At 37.7% G+C, this 19,482-nt stretch overlaps 1 protein-coding gene across 1 annotated transcript in view; it reads left to right on the top strand.

Annotated features, from left to right (window-relative positions):
- Positions 1 to 18,893, top strand: part of LOC106159379 (adenylate cyclase type 1) — a 59,221-nt gene extending 40,328 nt beyond the window's left edge. The window contains exons 8-21 of the mRNA XM_087014248.1: positions 4,701 to 4,874; positions 7,522 to 7,565; positions 9,088 to 9,226; positions 9,985 to 10,082; positions 10,530 to 10,614; positions 10,814 to 10,909; positions 11,118 to 11,371; positions 11,593 to 11,713; positions 12,167 to 12,286; positions 12,657 to 12,803; positions 13,126 to 13,224; positions 13,682 to 13,799; positions 14,081 to 14,205; positions 14,535 to 18,893. Coding sequence (XP_086870374.1) covers positions 4,701 to 4,874; positions 7,522 to 7,565; positions 9,088 to 9,226; positions 9,985 to 10,082; positions 10,530 to 10,614; positions 10,814 to 10,909; positions 11,118 to 11,371; positions 11,593 to 11,713; positions 12,167 to 12,286; positions 12,657 to 12,803; positions 13,126 to 13,224; positions 13,682 to 13,799; positions 14,081 to 14,205; positions 14,535 to 17,351 — 4,437 coding nt within the window. The 3' untranslated portion in view covers positions 17,352 to 18,893. The remainder of the gene's footprint in view (positions 1 to 4,700; positions 4,875 to 7,521; positions 7,566 to 9,087; positions 9,227 to 9,984; positions 10,083 to 10,529; positions 10,615 to 10,813; positions 10,910 to 11,117; positions 11,372 to 11,592; positions 11,714 to 12,166; positions 12,287 to 12,656; positions 12,804 to 13,125; positions 13,225 to 13,681; positions 13,800 to 14,080; positions 14,206 to 14,534) is intronic.
- The last annotated feature ends 589 nt before the right edge of the window (positions 18,894 to 19,482 follow it).

The raw sequence follows: 19,482 nt of genomic DNA, 5'->3' as shown, positions 1-19,482 counted from the left end.
TTTAAAAACTAGACCCTTCTCTTCAAACAATCTTGGATCTGCCCCTGCTATTTGGACTATGGTTGGTCCTCAAAAGCTTTTGTCAGCATTCGTTAGATGCATTTCTACTAGTAAATGTGCAGTATTCCAACAAATCTTCCCCTTCTGCCCATTCCCCTCCTCCTACAGCAGAAATTCTGGATTGACCAGATGAAATATTTTTCAAAAAAAGCAAGCTAGGAGAAGAGGGGACAGAGAATGTTATTGATCTGCTAAATAAATGTATAGTTTTTCTCTATAGATATATGGTAATTGCTTGATAAATTAAAAAAAATTAATAAACATTGTTTTGAAATGATGGTAAAAAATATAATTATAAAAACCAAAGTTATTGTAGTTCTTACAGACATTTCATTTTTTTTTTCTTTTTTGCAAATAAAAATTGCAAGCCTTGGAAAAAAAAGGTATGATAATTGTAACAATAAAGTTCGAAACGTTCGAAATTTTTGAGAAATTACCATAGTCAGTGCAAAACCTGTTTACCTCAGTGAGTGTTATAAACTTATGGAACCCAGGCAGCAGAGGATAAATTTCTTTATGGATACAGTCCATCTATCAGTAATTGGTGTTATATTAGGTTTCTGACTCATTCAAAATCAGCTGGAATTCTTATTAGATAGAAGGCTCTCTCCACACTTTTTACCCTGAGTTTCATACGTAAGTTCCTTGAAACTCTCCCCTCTACTGTCAACATATACTTCTGTTTTGCTGGAAATGGCAAAGATTTGCTGACATAAGAGTAAGTTTCCAGTTACCTTTGATGCTTTTGAGTTACGGGGCCCTGGGCTACACTAAGGGAGCATTCAGATAGACACTTATACAAGTTTGTCCGGCCCAACTCTGACTGGGCTCTCATTTAGTGCAATCATCTTAACTGAAAGACACCTCCTCGAGCACCTTAATTGTTGAAAGTTAATTACCCCCTTGCTGCTTCAGGAGGCGTGACAGACAGTTAAGCTGATTCCACTAATTGTACCTGGCGAGAACCCCCCCCCCCCCTCCCCGCGGAGGTAGACTGACCCAACTAATATGTGTCTATATGTATTGGATGTAAAATCCAGAAGTCCCTGAAAACTCCCCTCTCTACAGTCAGCATATATGCCTCTGTTTTACTGGAAATGCCAAAGTTTGGTGACATCCGAGGTGAATTTCCAGTAACCTTTGAAATCCGGGGTGCACCAGGCTGATGAAGGTATGGTTTCTGTTCAATACACAAACAGCCAGACTTTCCTATAAAGTTTAGTTCAATACACCCTGGAGCTCAGAGATTATTGAAAACTCCAGCAATTTCAAAGGGGGTGGAATATTTTCCTGAAAAAGTGGTTCTGTTATAGTGAAACCTTCATGTACATAGATAACAAAATTTGCCCAAAGGGGACTTTTTACTGTTTCCTGGCAAAAAAGCCCCCCTTCAAGCTATATACAGGCCTGATCCCAGTAACAACTGAGACAAGCTGATAATTGACTTCAGTTTCCAGTAATTTCTGAAATTTGGGACATGTTCAAATGACATCAGTGCCGGTTTTGTGGAGAGTTGATCATTTTTCAGTTTTTAACAAAATGTATTGATTTATCTTAATGCAAGCTAGTGTTCCCAAGTGTTATGAAGACATAAAAGCTGGATTCCTTTTCTTTTCAACATCAGCCCAGGTGAATGGCTAATGGATCTGTATTAACCAATTATTTTTGGTCTATTAAGTTCTGGAATTGCTGTGAATCAGGGCGAATTCCTGTAGACACTTCAATAAACTCCTGCACCAGGTGAAGTCCAGATTTAATGAAATCTCCAGTTTATTGTGCTTCAGCTGTGGATAACCAGCTTTTCCAGTACTGGAGTCTTTCTATTTTTAGATTTGAGATTATTTTAAATCGGCTTAAATGTCACAGGATACCTCACTGAAATGTAAGTTCCCTGTGATTTTGAGGTAACCAAGATATATAATTGTCTATTTAATTGAACAGGTGCACAGGAGGTGGTGTCTTAAGGAGAGAGGATGTACCATAAACATAATAGAGAATAATTGCTATTGAGGAAAAACTTGCTAACATTATATAAATAGAAAAATAAATAAAAGGAGCTGTGATATGAAATATGGAAAACAGTTTTATCTGAGAGAATGTTACCTAAGGCCGCAGACAGAAGAGAGAAGTATTCAGTTTGGAAAACATGAAATTAAGATTATTTCAAGATATACAGCACCTGTTATCCCTTGTAGTCACCTAAACTTTGTAATTCAGAAATTCCATAGTCACTTAATACAATTTTAGACTTCCAGGGAAATATTGGCGCTGAGTTAAATCTTTTGACTGATGGATCAGAAATTTTCACATATTTTTAAAACCACATTATTGTAAATTCATTGAAATACTTATCTGTCAGAGGATTTATAAGGAAACACCTGATGTCACCTATTAATCTACTTTTTTGTAATGAATAACTGTAATTTTATAAAATCAGGGATGACTTGTCGAAAATGATATTAGCATTTGATATTGTAGGTTAAATTTCTACGCCAGTGGAGCAGGGATAGCTGTCATGTTCCTAGATATTCATGAAAATAAAAACATTTAAACTTAGATTGATGATAAAAAGAAGTACTTTCCAAGCATCTATATCAAATTTAGTAAACCCCAGCGATTGCGGCAATCCTTTCATTTCCTACTTCATGGAAAATTGCAATGTTGCCAAGATTTCTATTTCCCTTTTTACAAGCCCGAGGGAAGGAAGAATGAAGGGGAAATTGATGATAATTTCACTTTCAATCATAAAAAAAAATATATGTGATCCCCTCCAGTGTATTGGCTGATAGTCAAAATGGCGCAGCTTCAAGTTTTATCGGGTCTTAAGATTGACCTGGTTCACAATTTGAAAACAACTTAAGGCAAAAATGGGTCTCATCAAAGACTTTTATGAATTTTATCTGATAATTTAGTTACATTGTGCACAGAATGCAAAAAGCTGGTTTCCTCTTTGTGTTTTTCCCCCTTAACTTGCTCAAATTGTGTTTGTCAAATGACAATGTTTTTCACTCTCAGTGGTTAAAGTCCAATTAGGTTTGTCTACTACATTTATCGTTAGGATATCACTAGCAAAATGTTTCTAGATTCAGTTAGCTTAATGTAATCTTTGACAATCTAAAGTTTTGCAGTCTAAAGCAAGCTGAAAAAAACTTAGTTTGACTTTATCTAAGACTGGGTTCCCATGCCTAGATCAATCCATCTGGATCGGTCTAACTCCCAGTAGAGTGTCACTGAATTGCTATTAGCTTAACCGGCCTAAATGTCTGTCACACCTACCGAATCAGCTAGGGTAAAGATTATTACTCCCTAACAGCTTTACTAGGTGTGACAGACATTTAAGCTGGTTAGGTTGATAGCAATTTAGTGAGACTCCACAGGGAGATAGATCGATCCAAGTATCAGTGGGAATGGCCCCTAAAACAGACCTTACTTGGCACACGTGACAGTGTATCAAGAAGCAATTAAGAGTCTCAGCTAACACAACATACACTGTGTATACTGCATGTTATAGATTGTTTGATCATGAAGATAAAAGAAATAAAGCTGAAAAAGTTTCTGCTATCAGTGTCTACCCCTACAAACATGCTTGAGTGAGCGCGCGCGCACACACACACACACACACACACACCTTTCACTCCTATAAAATCTAGGACAAGTCACTGGTATATATTATGTAAGATGCTTTCACATGAAACCTGTATAGGCTGAAAACAGTCATTTTCAGTTTGGCATCTTCAGCAACAGGGTATAGCCAAGGTCACGAGAAGAAAGACGCAATTTAAAGACAATGAGATGGTTCAGCGATACAAACTAATTGCTGTGCTCTGTCATGTTTTATCAGGACTTGCGTGAGATAAGCATAACACAGATCTTCTTAACAGCTTTTGTGCTGTACTTAACACATTGCGGCCTGCCACAGATGTGATTTATATCAGCAATTAGTGCGCTAGCTGTAATAACCCTTCCAAACCCTGATTCTAAGAGGTCACCAGAAACTCACCTCTCAACTGGCAGCTTGTCTCTGTGACATAGAACTAAGAACAAAGAGTTTCTGGTGACTTCTGATCTTGCCACTGCCGCTGCTTCTAAAGCACCTGTTAAGAAATAAATGTATATGGACTGAAGAGAACATTTTATTTATTATTGATATTTTGATAAAGTGTGAAATCGCAGGTCTGAACGGTGATATTTATGTATCATTCAATGGAAACCTACTCTGTAATAATTTGCAATTGTGTAAAGTTGCATTTAGATACATTCAGTGCAAAATCTCAGGAATAAATATAAATATCATTATTAATATCATTATTATTATTATTATTATTATTATTATTATTATTATTATTATTATTATAGTGGAAAATTAGGAAGGCTAATTTAGAGATCATAAGTTATCGTGCATGAAGTGATATTTTTGGTCAAAGTCTCATCACACCTTACTTTTGTTTATTAAAGAAGGACTTATTTGTTAGGTGTGTAAGAATAAGTTGTCATGTACAAAAAGTGTACAAAACATTTTCGTGATTATACACATGTAAACATTTTTCTTTGAAGATGGTCTTTTGCTTATTTACAGTATAGCTCATCTTTCCACTTGACTTTAATCTTTAACTAACACATTTTAATTTACTTTTTTCCAGCAACACAGTATAGTCCACAGGAAGGGACAACTTGGTGACATCAAGCCCCGAAAACTGTCCTTCAAGAGCGTCTCCAACTGCGTGTTGAGACTCATGCGCTACATCAAGTTTCGTGCGGAGATCCCGTTCTCCAATGTCCTGTCTGCCCAACATGATGACCATAAGATTAGTATGGTAAGTAAAAATTGGAGATGTAATTCCTCGTTTTGTTGTCTGAGGTTGAAACTACAGTTCGTAAATGTTGATAATAACTTCTTGAATAGAATATAATACTGAAAAAGTGATTATGTGTGATCAGCATTAATTTAAATGGTGTAGGTTTTGTCTAAGGATATAATTGTAAGCTAGTTATGTCACGATTTAAACATTATTTTGGCCAATTTCAACATTGTTGCAAAAATTAAGATTATGCTGGAGATTTATTTACTAGGCAGTAGATGTGGATAAGATTAATAATGAAAAATAAGATTAGATAAAAAAAGGAAATTTGGTCTAAGAGCTTATTAGGGATCACTGTGAAAAAGATATATGAAATTGGAAATAATTTGGTTATGCCGACTTATTTTGCAATTATTGACATTAAGAGCTGTGAGATAATGGAATGAAGTTTTCTCTTGTCTAACGATCAGTGCATTGATTTTCTTTTGAAAATATAATAAAAGGTAATTTTCAGTGAAGATTTTTTTTTCAAAAATGGGTTGTTTTATTGACTCATGTATATCCTGTGTACTGTCTTACATACCAGTAGATCATGTATTTTTAGAGCAGCAAATCTAAAAAAAAGAACGCCAGAGGTGGAATTGGGGCTGTCTATTATCTTCTAGCAGTGTTGGGCATCAGACTTTTCTCAAATGGACACTTTCTTTAATTGAGTAAAATGGTTGATTTGATCACAGATGATTAACCTACACATATTTCCAGCTGAAATAGTGGGGACTCACCGGACTGCATCTAACTTTTTGGCAATTTTTGAATGTATTGCACTGTATTATGTTGTTGCACATACCCATTTTCCATTCCAAAGTTTTGGACCAAATTAATTTAAGATTATTTTATTGTTATTACCATACAAACACACACATGCGATAATAATAATTAAAAATAAAAGTGCACAACAGTCCTGATTTTTCATCCATTTCTCCCAAATAGACAGAAATAGACTTAATGCCTCAGACAACCTTTCTCTTCTTCCTTCATGATCCCTGGCCAAGGTAAAACAATACATCTGTGCTGGTTCTGACTACATCTATCTGGTGCTTGACATTTCATCCTGCAGTAATTGCCACCTAACTAGCTTGGCAGGGGAGGAACAGATTGGTCTGCTGGTATATGGGGCTTGACCTTACAGCTGGACCTCACAGGTTGCGTAGAGGGGGGGAGGGGGGTTGGAGGGGGGTCTAGCTAGATAACTCCATGTCCCCCCCCCTCCCTTTTTTTTTTTTTTTTTGTTCTTAAGATTGTTATGGGTCATGTCATTGGTAGATTTTCATACATAAAACTTTTTGCTGTAAAGAAAGACGACCACACATGGCAAAAAGGATATGGGGTGGGAGGGGAGAGATTAATTGAGTCAGTTGATATAGGCTGGCTGATAGTAAGGCTAGGGGAAGTATTCATACTATTCATATATGTAAAAAGAACTGGTGTAAGTTTACCTCAAAGGAGGGTGTTGGATAGGTCAGAGAGGATATTGCAATTTTTCCAGAGGGATCCATACTTTAATTGAAGGCAACCTTTGTCTTTACAAAACGTATACGCATAGCTTCTTCACTTTTAAACTTTTTGCAGTGGTCCTGATAACAATCAGACTACAGTGATTTACCTCTCATTTCTCTCTCTTGTGCTAAGACACATTCATTTAGTTCCATGTAATGGCATTTCTGTCCTTACCTGTTAAGTGAGAATTCACAACCTTTTACACAAATCCACAGTCACGTTATTTTGCAATTTTCTGACAAATTAAGTACTTAGAAAATTAGTTTTTGAATGTCACAATTGCTTTTTAAGTTGCATAATCTAATAACTCATTCAGACATCCATACAACATGCACTTGTCATGTTGAAGATTTCTGATATTGGTGATGTCTGGGAACCTCATACCATCTGCAGATTTATAGATTTCTTGCTGATTTTTATCTCTCGTGGCTCAGGCAGGATATTGAATGGATTTCCAATTTCAACATTTTGATCTAAGTTTCCCATCCATTTTAATTTGTCATTCATATCTGAGTTTCATCAGCAATAAATCCCTGTGTAATTTTGATTTTGTCACTTCTCGTTCAGCTTAATTAACATACAGTATGTACTGGGAAATAGCAAAGACAAATAGATGTCTTGATAAATTTTTTCAGTTCTGATACTATACATTAGCACTGGTACAAACTATTAATAAATCAGGCCCGTAGCCAGCAATTTCAAAAGGGGGGTTCTTTTTCTGAAAAAGTGGACCTTTTCCCATAAAAACTTCATGTACCTAGATCAAATTTTACCCAGAGTGGACCTTTTCCCGGCAAAAGGGGCGGTTCTTTCGAACCCCCCGAACCCCCCTGGCTACGGGCCTGTAAATTATAGTAAAACCAAGATGTGTAACAAGCCTGTAGCCAGCAATTTCATTTAAATTAAAAGGAGTCTTTTTCTGAAAAGTCAGTTTTTTACCATGAATCCTTCATGTACCTAGATTAAATTTTGCCCTGCATGGAGCTTTTCCCAGCAAAAAGGGTGGTTGGTTCAAATCCCCATGTTGCTGTTTATGATATTGAAAGCATACTTAATATATCTGTTAAAATTCTTATTCATTTGATTGTATGTTTACATATTCCAGGGCAGCATTGCTGACAAGTTAAGAAGGCCCATCATGAACAAGAGGTAAGAGACAGTGGCTTGCTTGGTGTTGCCCCCCCCCCCCACTTCTTCCCTCACTGCCACCATCTCCTTCACTCCCTTTCACAAATTTATCTTGTCATGTCACAAGATATGAATTGATTTAAATGGAAAATTATAAGAAATGAAATATAATATTATGTTTTGTACGCTGATTAAGCAACAAATGGAATTGTTGTAAAATTTTGCCAAATTTCCTTGGAAGAAGCTCTGTGGGAAGATGGTTAACTGGTAGAGAGGCAGAGCACTAAGGGTTTTCACTAAAAACAACTGAAAGTCTGTTCTAATTTTGAGACTGACATTTTAGTCTTCTTTCAACCAAAATAAATCACTAGTACTTTCATCTACTCTTCCGAGTTGAAACCTTGAACCTGTTTTATAAAAAGAAGGAAATGGAAAGAAATGGCAAAATTATTATGTTTTAGACCAATAATTACTTAACTTCACTGTACAAAAAATTTAAGTTTGTTTGTGAAGCTGGGGAATTATATTGTACATGATATATTTCCTTGGTGAAACCAACCTCTATAACACAAATCTCACACATACGTCTTAGAAGTATTAACTGGCAAGATAACTGGTGGCAAATTTGCACTCCATTTCTTCCTGATTTACAAAATCAACCGGAAAATAGCTAAGCTTAGGTTAAGGATCCTTGTTTACCTTCTCGGGTACGTTTCCCAGTATAACAGCTATAGATATGAATACCTTGAAAAAGGATTTTGACCTAGGTGGAAAAACACACATCGTCTCAAATAACCTGTTTAATCTTTGAGGCATGTGGTATTTTTCATGATTTAGAGGCAGCTTTACCTTAATCTTGTGCTATTACCTGGGGTTTATCTGAAACCAGGTGGGTGTTTACCTGGAAAGTGATGGTGCTATGCCAGATATTAAAAGCATAGGGACTAAATATTGTCTTGATATATCTGAGTAAATGTATGTGTACAGGATGACTTGACAAAAGGATTATGATCATTGCATCTTTAATAGTTTTCAGTTGGTGCTCAGTCATGATCAACTGTGCATGACTCATACCTTGAAAGTGTAATGTGCAAATTGATTTAGTGTATTTGTAAGAAATGTCCTCAGTCAGTTTTACATTTACAGTATATATATATAGTTGCAACTGAGACTATCCACGTTTGAAAATTATTTATGTATGTTATGTAGCATTATTTAATTATATATATCTGTATAGGTGTTTGTATACACATGAATGCCTATATGTACAGTACATGTATGTGTAAACAGATTACTTATGTACAAACAGGCTTTCAGGCTTTAATTTATAAGGATGGACTCCCATAAGGCAATTGTCTCACAAAGTGTAACAAAAATTCTTCATTTTGTGTAGCATTTTACTGGCACCCATAGACACTACATGTAGATTCTTGTATAATGGTTGACAAATCCTTGCTCGGTGAGCAATTTTATATCATGTTATTTACTATTTTCATTTCTTTAACAACAGTCAGTACATGCATATATGTGTATATATTTCCAGACACTCACCGGAGTCCAGTCACAACAGAGTGAACAGGTACTTGAAACAGGCCATCTTTGCCAGAAGTATGGAGAGGGAGAAGTCTGAACATGTCAACTTTTTCACACTCAGGTTCCGTAAACCAGAAAAAGAGAGACAGGTAACAAGTTCTGTTTGTGCCTAAGGGCCCATTGCCAATGAAACTATGTTCTACATAGAGCAATCCAGGATTCTTGTTGAATGCAATTGGATCTACAGATTAACATACCTCCTGGTGTTGAGTAGAATACAGAAAAGCTGGTGATTATAGGAGTATGTTGGATCAAAGAGGAGGCTTGTTAATCTGTTTATCTGACTGCATTCAGCTAGAGTCCTCCAGAGTTGGATTCATCTATGTAGGACAATTTTTCATTGGGAATGAGCCCTAGGAACTATCTTTTGTAGCTAAGATCGCATTCACAACGAGTTGAGCCAGGCTTTACAAATCCTGGAACTAAATATGGCAGACGTACATGAAAGAAAAACCGCCTAATCTTTTAATAGTCTCTCTGCCTCTCACACGCCTCCCCATGCGTCGTCCCTGATATGTCATTAAATTTCAGCTCCATTGGGATGACACATGTGGAGGCGTGTGAGAGGCTCAACTCGTTGTGAATGCGATCTAAGGAAAATATATTGCTGTGCCAAGCCAGACAAAAATAAGTTGATTAATTAGTCGTGATCAGCTCTTTGTAAACAGCTCTTGTAGATGATTTTTTTCAAAAATAATATGTCTAGCAAGATATGTGCACCATGTTTATTGGCATTTCACTGCATGGCATCAATAGATACTACCAGTAGATTTTTGTCTAATGGTTCTCAAAATATTGCTCTTTTATATTAATTTATTAGATATTTTTTTAATTTCTTGAACAACAGTATCAGCTGATGAAGGATGTCTCCTTCGGCACCAGTCTCCTCTGTGCTCTGATAGTGTTGGTGTGTGTATCTGCTGTACAACTTATCCTTCTGCCAAGGTGAGTGATGTAGTGGATTGCGGTTGTGGTGAAATTGTGGCACAATATTGTGACACCAGTCTCAATTGTGGTAGTTGAGATCATGAGAGAATGTTGGAGAGTGGCAAAATAAAAGATGGCTTTTTGGTGACTTGGACTTGTTATTGTTGTACTTCAGTGTAAGACCATCTTGGCTTAAAATATAACAAGTACCTCTATGTTCTTGTCTTCGAACAACCACATGCTATTGTAAATTTAAACTTCAAAAATTAATTTATATAGTCCTTAAAATATTTTAGTCCAAATTCTCTAGAAGTTTGTGACAAGGTGACTGATATACATGTATATTGTAATACTATAAAGATTTGACTAATGCTATATATACATGTTCATCCACTCATTTATGTTCACTCATTTATTTATTTATTTATTTATTTATTTATTTATTTATTTATTCATTTATTTCAGGACCCTGATGCTGCTGCTATTATTCCTGTTGACATTCATGTGGCTGTCCATACTGCTCATACTCATCCTGGGTGCCAAACTTAAGGTGAGAATCAGATATAAAAAATTGAAATGAATAAATAAAATTCCTGCATACTTTTGCAACATGTGGGAGCCTTCATATTACATAGACAATCAGCAGATCAATTTGTAAAATTTGCAATTTCATCAACATGGTTCTCAAGTCAGAATACTCATGGATAATGTGCAAAATTCTTTATATTCTATGTACATGTATATTCCAGTGTATTCCATTTGATCTCCGTCAAAAGCCACGTGCTCGCCTTGCAGTTATTATAGTCAGTATTATACTCATTTACGCAGCTGCTCAAGTCAATATAGTAAGTACAGCATAAAAACTATGTCTGCTGAAGTGAGGTACATTTTAAAAGTAACAATTGTAGTTGTCTTCATTCGATCACTGTCATGATGTGTAATGTACATGAACTAGTTAAATAGTTTGTAAACACATATATGTATGTGCAGCATGCACTGGTCAAGTGTGACATTGATAGAATACATATTTAATTTAGTGAAATTGCCTTCCAGTTTTTCTGTGAAGGAGGTATTCACACAGGGGAGCTCCAGCGCTCCATCATCAGTGCAGCAGACGACCATCTCCACTGTGAGTTGCCGCCATATTTCTACCTGGCGGCCATGATGTGTTTCCTGACAGTGGCATTATTTCTGAACCTCTCCGCCCTGGTGAAGTTCGCCATGCTGCTTATAATGGTGGCCACATTTAGTATTGTGATGCATTTTACACACGTATCGATATTTCATCAGTATGACGATGACACAGGGTGAGATATCTCATATTATATTCTTATTATACAATGTAAGTCATCTTTATACAGGTTTGTAGTTGCTTATTAACCACAAACCACACAAACAATATGCCTGACTACTCTTGCATAACACTGTAAAAGTAAATTCAGTGTAAAATGAGAGTGTACAAATGCCATAATGTATGTTGCATGAAATTGCAGTACTTGATTATCCCCAGTTAAATTCTCTATTCCAGGCAGTATATTCCCACCAATGTAGTTGGGGTCATTGTCCTCATTCACTTTGCTCTAGCCCTGTTTGTACACGGACGTCAAGATGAGTGGACACACAGGATGGACTACCTGTGGAAAACCCAGGTAAACAACCACCTGCTGTCTTGCATATACCAGAGGACGGTTTTACTGCAGAGATTGAATATGAAATTTGGTCTAAAATACTTCAGTTAATGAAAAACCCTTGGTAGCTCACTAAAATAAACTGAAGATTTGTTAAAAACATGAGTTGTTTCTTTTAGTATATAGAAGATAAAAGAAAAATATTTCATGCCTTGGATCATTATTTGTTTATTTATTTTATTTCATTGCTTTTTTTTTACCCACAGTGGATAAATGAGATTCAAGGGAAATGGATACTCATAATGTAATAAAAAACAAATAGTTGTCTTAAAAAGTTCAGACATTAGTACTGCACAGTGAATTCATACTTCCAGTTGAAATTTAAAAATGAATTAAATGCATGAATGTGCACCACTCTGGAAAGTTAAACACTGTTTTTCTGCTGAAATATTATGTCTTCAATTCAATTTCCAGGCAACCGAGGAAAAGATAGAAATGACGGAGCTGCAGAATAACAACCGTAGAATCCTGTGTAATCTGCTCCCGGCTCATGTGGCAGCACACTTCCTGGACAAGAAATACACCAGTAATATGGTACGAAAAATAAGATGAAATAGGAGCAAAATTTAAGCATTTTTTTTCTTTTAACAAATTTAGTTGAAATGTTTGTCCAGCATTGAAATACAGAGTGAACCTGTCACAAAAAATGCACAAACTGCTAAGATATTTCAGACAGTCACATAAGTTGTCGTGTAAAGTTACGATCTATTCATTCATAATGCTTAACATGTCACTTAGTTTTTTTTTTTTTTTTTTTTTTTTTTTTTTTGTCTCAGGTAATAATTCAGGCAGCAGCCAGTTGCCTCCTATTTAAATACCTTCAGACAAATATCTAAGTTAATTCAGTTTCCACAGATAATTAATAACAATTATAGTACAATGTTAATGTAATCTTATATTTTAGGAGCTATACAGTCAACAGTATGCCAAAGTGGGGGTGATGTTTGCCTCTATTCCAAACTTTGCTGGGTTTTACATGGAACTGGATGCAAACAACCAGGGAATAGAGTGTCTACGTGTTCTGAATGAGATTATATTTGATTTTGATGAGGTGAGCTGCCTTGGATCAGATTGTTTATGGTGACTTTATCAGGTTTTAGAATATAATAATGATAACTTTTTAAGAAAGTTATGTCTTAAATAGTATTGTGTTACCACAACGAGCCTTATGTTGGAATTTTTGTGGTATTGAAGTACATGAAACCTTCAAAGCCCTTATTCATATTCTCATATTTGGAATTTGATAAAAATCTACATGTACATGCATCTATTATGTCTACATTCCAGCACCTTCATCAAATCCCTCAAGATTTATTAATTTATTGTGATATAAGAAATAAAATAAAAAAAAAACATATCTATATATCTTCCAGTGCCTTCACAACCCTCAGTTCTATGCTGTGGACAAGATCAAGACTATTGGCTCCACCTATATGGCCGCAGTGGGTCTTATGCCAGATTCTATCATTCAGGTACAGTGTTGCTTACAATAGCTAGTCTCTGCTTTGGAAGACAGATATTTAAACCAGCACATATTCTCTCTTATACATATTTATAAGGTCATATGTTATGTTCATAATGATGGAGTTTCAACAAGATGGGAGAAGGGGATTTTCTTGAAATAATAGAAATTTGGGCTGTTTTTAACATGACAAAATGTTTGAAAAAATGTTACAATTTGGATTGGGTTTCTCACCTGATGGGGATGTACATGTATGGGGTGACATCTGACATTTTTAATTTTGAAAAGGGGGTACATGCATGTAGGGGATGGCAGCTAGGCCCCTTAATCCCCCTCCACACACAAACACACATATGCGCGCGTGCGCACACACACACACACACACACACACACACACACACACACTGGATACATTACATAGATGTATTTGTTAAAATTTTTCAGACATTTGTTTATATGTATTGCAGGACACAGAAGAGTCAGTGACAGCCAACCTGACCATCTTGGTCGAGTTCATCTTTGATCTGAAACATAAGCTCAAAGTGATCAATGAAAACTCCTACAATAATTTTATGCTTAAAGTTGGTAAGTTTAGGGATGAGATCCTGGCTGATTCTGACTGTTTGGGAGCCAAAAATATCATTAGCCCAGGAGGTCCCCTGGACCCCACGCCGTATTTTCTGACTTTTTCACTAAATGACAGTCTCACCCCTGTAAGTTTGAACTGAAGTTACAATAACAACACATTTATGTAAATGTTATAATATGTATGTGTGTGTGTATATATATAAAACATATATATATATTATAACATTTACATAATATGTATATATAAACAGTACTGACATTACCACTTTAACTTTTAGGTGTGAATGTTGGTCCTGTAGTAGCTGGGGTTATAGGTGCCAAGAAACCCCAGTTTGATATCTGGGGCAATACAGTCAATGTTGCCAGTAGAATGGAAAGTACTGGAGAAATGGACCACATACAAGTGGGTTGGCAATGAATGCTTTTATTTTTTGTAAAAATAGGCAATAATATAACTTCAATTTTAGTTAACTTTCTGCCATAACAATCAAAGGATTGCCTTAAACTGATGTTGAGTTGATGTACAGCCTATGTTTTGCATCAGCGTGTGGCTTTTACATGAATCTGGATTTTTCTTGGCAATCCTCACCAATGATATTGTATTAAAATTTAATAATTGGACCCATGTAGTCTAAGTAATTATTGAGAAATCAAGTACAGTTCACGCAATATATTTTTTTAATTGATGTTTACATCCTTGGAATTGTAGAAAAAATATTTATTTCAATTCAGGTTACAGAGGATATTTTCCAAGCTCTGAAAAACCATTATGACTTCAAAACCCGTGGTGCCATTAATGTAAAAGGCAAGGGGATCATGACGACCTACTTTCTTCTTGGTCGTAAAGATGACGGCATATTGAACACCTCCCCACCAGGGGGCAGCACACCAGTCATGCCTGTAGGACTGCCCACGCCACCGGTGACACCTACAGGAAATCCACTGCTCAGTCGCTTTCGTAATCGGGATGGGAAGAAGCAAGAGAGACCACCTTCTGTTGAATCAAAGCAAAGTTTGCAGAGTTTGTTGAGATCCAAAGCTCATGCTTTGCAAAGTCATTCTCGGCCCAGTAGCTTTCATGAAGTGGCCAATTATCAGTCAAGCACTCCTCTCCTTTCTGAGGTAATTAAAGAATCTCCATCAGTATCAGCAAAGTTGCCCAATCATGGTGCTACACCAGCGACATCCCCACCTGTGGAATCAGTATCTGGTAATCCGCCTTCATCCCCTCCCTCCACGGGAAGTTTGAGCAAGAGGCGGCTGCAGGCAGGCGTTGGATCAGATTCCAAGGAAAACATCAACAAGTTTCGGAAGTCAAGTGGCTCCTCTCTGCCTGCACCAAAACCCGACACCTCGCGAACAACCTCTCCTGAACTGCCTGCCTACCACTTCAGGAATGTGAAAGGCAATAATATGCCACAGAAGGAACAATTCACTCCTCTAACACAGTCCTTCATTTTAGGCCGTAGTGGGAGGAATGATTATGAGTTAGCCCCACAGGAAGAGGTCCCCATTGACAAAGTTGAGACCAACCCTGAAGAGACCTCCTTGCTCAACACTGTGGATGTCTCCTCGGGAGAGTCGGACACTGAAGCACAGGAAGCACCTGTCATGGCTGAAAGCGTCACCAGACTTCATGCTGTCCCCTTAAAGGCATCCTCCTCTGAAAGACTAAGCAGCTCTGGGATCATAAACACCCATCATCCTTCAGAAAAAATCCCTACCCGCGACCGCAGCTATCCTCAGCTTTCCTTGGAGGCAGTTAAGCAACACGAACGTCACAGCAGTCAAAGTAATTCTCCAACCACACCTATACTGGCATTCATAGATGGACGAAACATGTCACTACAGGCATCTTCGCCAAGTCCTAAGTTGTTTCAGCCCATCCCCCAAGAGGGCCGAGGAGGGCAACAGATGGACAGTCCCAGGTTTGAGGGCGGTAGGGGAAGCAGGAATGGGGGGCCGTGCAGAGACAGCCCCAAGGGTGACTGGGGTGGAAGAGGAAGTCGAAATGATGGTGGGAGAGGAAGTCGTAATGAGGGAGGAAGAGGGAGCAGGAGTAGCGCCCCTTATAGGGATAGTCCCAGAGGAGCAGATGGAGGAAGTGGACGCGCCAGTCGTGCCACACCTTACAGCAGGGCAAGCCCCCACATTGATACCCCAGGGGCTGGGAGATTAAGCATGATGAACAATGGGCAGAGGACATCCCAGGAGAGTTTAGACGTTGTGGAGTTGCCCCAAGTATGGCAGTACCCAGCAGAGAGAGATAGCCCTGGGATACCCTTGCCACGCACATTACAACCACATAGACCAAAGCCTACCAAGCCTCAGCTGCAGAAGCAGAGATCCTGCCCTGAAACAGCAGCAGGAAAGTTAGTGCCAGTGGTTTCTTCAACAGCAGGAACAAATGCAACAAGCAAAACCCCAGTCATTTTCCCTTCCAATGGTGCACAGAGAGGAGGTGCACCACTCATTCAAGGTTCTTCATCTCAAAAGAGGGAGCCAAAGTTGAGAGCGTCCCCAACAGACCCACTTCAGTCCAGTTCATCTTCATCTCCTCCTACTCTCCCATCACCACCAAAGGACTTACTCTATGATTATCCATCAGATGGAGAAAAAAGTGACAGTGATGTACAACCCTTTGTCACGCCCAACACAGTATCGCACCTAACACATCATTCATCTGATGCTGATAAAAGTGATAGTGATGGAGAGAGCAGTAGCCATGACTATGCAAACTTGCCGCCAGTGCGTCCACCTCGCCCAGGTGCGCCACTGGAGCCAATATATCAGGGATTACCCCATGGTGCTGCTGCAACAGGATCCAACTTTCCTCAAGGTGCTGTCGGTGGGGCACCGGCCACGGAAAATGCCCCACGAGATAAAAAGTGTAGAGCTCAAAAGGGTGCGTCAGGGAGAGAAGCTCACAAAAATAGGGTTGGCAGTCCTGAACGTCCCAAACCATTTTTCCCAGCAGGTGTAGCTGCTGCATCATCATCGTCATCATCAGGAGCTACAGCAGCGCCCCCTCCTCTTCATGCACCGCCATCTTTTCAAGTCAAGCGACGAGGTCGTGTTGGGCTACCACCACGTCACTGTCGAAGTCTTGACTACATCCCAAGCGATCACGAAAGCTCAGCTCCGTCGAGTCCTGGATTGAGTCCCAAACTCCACCACAAATTACCCTCTCCGTCTCAGGTACGCGCCATCTTTGGTGACAATGCCATTAATTTGAGTTTATCATCCTTAAACAGTAGCGAAATGTCGCGAAGTGATCCTGCAATTAACTATGACTCCAGTTCGGATGCCTATATATCGGAGTATGATAACTACCGCCCGGGAATGGCAAGTGATGAGGATTACTTTGTGCCAGAACCGATTAGCGATATGGATATTGACTTCTTTGATGATATCGATATAGATAGTGTGACTGTAAGTGACACGTATAGTTTAGACATGCCGCGTCCGAGAAATTCGAACACGGGGACAAGTGGAAGTAGTGGTGGAAATGCCATAAGTACAAATAGTAAAAAACAAACAGATCTATAGCAAAAGTTGAAAATTATAGCCGACTTAGTTTTTATACGTGATGTTTATGAAGCAGGCCACAAGGAAGAAATAAGTGAACCAAAAGTGAAGGGACTTTTAACAGTTCAGCAGATAAGATCCAAAAAAGTGTTTTATCCATGCCAAAGTTGCACCAGTGCAAGTGTGTGTGAAGATCTTGACTTTTTTACATGCTTGATTTGCACAACAAATGAAAGAAAAAACAATGGGTCAAGTAGTATTTTTGCTAGGTTTGGGCTAGTATCTTGCAAAGAGCTTTTTGACATGGTGGTGTACATTATGCAAGTTGCTGCATAAATTTGGTTTTATGTTAATGTTATTGTTAATAATATACAGAATTTGTACACAGCAGTGAGTGTTTCATTAAATTAATGACATTTTTCTACGTTACTCCCATGCCAAGATTGTCAGACTTTGTACTGCGTAGATTTGTATTTATTTGGGAGGGGGGATTTAGGGGTGCAGGTTAAGGAGGTTCATTCACAGCCTTTTTTTTTTCAGAGCTCTCAAAAAGAATCCTTAATTAGTTTTATTAATTTAATTATTTTCACCTATTTATTTATTTGATAAGTATGGACCAGCTGGATCAAATGCATCACACCTCTTTTTGATATCTAGGTTCTGCCCCGTTTTAGAGTTCAAGTACGAATACCTAATTGCCAATCAATTGTAAAAGTAGTGTTATTTCTCTCAATCTTACAAAATCAATAACTTGAAGATTTTTTTCAAGGGCATACATATGATATCAAGTAGTGAAACTTTGGTTTGCACTGACAGACATTTTTGTATCACTTGCATATTCTGTATGTGTATATAAGCTAATTTTGCATTCGACCCCCCCCCCCCTCCCCTTCAACAGACTAAGAAAACATTCTCTAAGAAACTGAAAACACTTGAAGGTCACATAATTTCTCGTACTGGATATTGATCCCTCATTTTGAAGTCTATTTACGTCTAGTTACACAAGATGCACTACCAAAGTCGTTTTTACACAAGTCTAAACACTGTAACCTTCAGATGTACCTAGCATAATTTTAGATTATAAGAGAATATCCATCTGTATCAAAGTGTTTATCAAGAATTGTGAGATAACTTTTAAAGGTTGTACTTGCTGGCAATAAAAGTCATAAAAACGAGTGCAAGTTTTGAGATCCTGAATGATGCAATGTAGATATTCGCATCCTAGTTCTATTTAAAGAAGCCCTTTTCAGACAACCACTTGAAGGGAAATTGCACATCAGGGCCTCTAATGCCAACTGTCCAATTGACAGATATGAGACTGCCATTTAGCAAAAAAAAAAAATAAATAAATAAATAATAATAAATAAATAAACGTGAAAATATGGCTTGGAGTCCAGGGGACCACCTGCATTGTTCTCAAAAATTATACTTTTGGCTCCCAAAAGGTCCAAAATCCACTGATAGTCGGAATAATCACAGTACAGAATAAAACCATTTTTAAATTTTTGAATAATTCTCAGTTGTCCCTTCTGACATTTTGTACTATAGTACTTACAAATGTAGTGTTATAAAACAGTAATGCAAATATTACTTAAGTCTGACACTGACATTAATTTTTGAGGGAATGAACCTGACATTAACAATGTGAAATTGTGCACTTCCAAATTCCAACAACTGCAAGCAATTAACCTCATTCTTGTTATTGAAGCTTTCTATCGTCATTTCCCACTGTTCTTGTGATTATTTCAAGGTTGTATTGGGATCATTAGAAATAATGACCAGGTGAGGGAATGTTTCTCCACATTATTTTCCACTAATGAAACCAATTTTCTAAAAATTATTTTGTATATCATATCAGTTGTTAGAAACGAACTGCTGGCAAACACTTGTTTGCATTTAAATGCCATGCAATCTTCCTAGAGCATAAACTCCTAACACTAACTACAGTGATGTAATTTATTTTCTGACTTCCTCTCCTTGTTAAATTTAGTGAAGATTTAGGGGATGTCCATTTTTACACTGGAAGGTGTTCTTGGTACAGGTTGTAAAAGTCTACCCCTCCTAAAATAAGAGGGGGGGGGGGGGGGCATGACAATAAGGTCCCAATTTTTTTTTTTTTTGGGGGGGGGGGGGGGGTGCTCTGTTTCAACAC

The sequence above is a fragment of the Lingula anatina genome, chromosome 5 (assembly GCF_051362555.1).
Source record: "Lingula anatina isolate TDL-2025a chromosome 5, LinAna3.0, whole genome shotgun sequence".
Taxonomy (NCBI): Eukaryota; Metazoa; Brachiopoda; class Lingulata; order Lingulida; family Lingulidae; genus Lingula; species Lingula anatina.
Note: the sequence above shows the minus strand (reverse complement) of the source record. Positions and strands in the feature narration are given on the sequence as shown.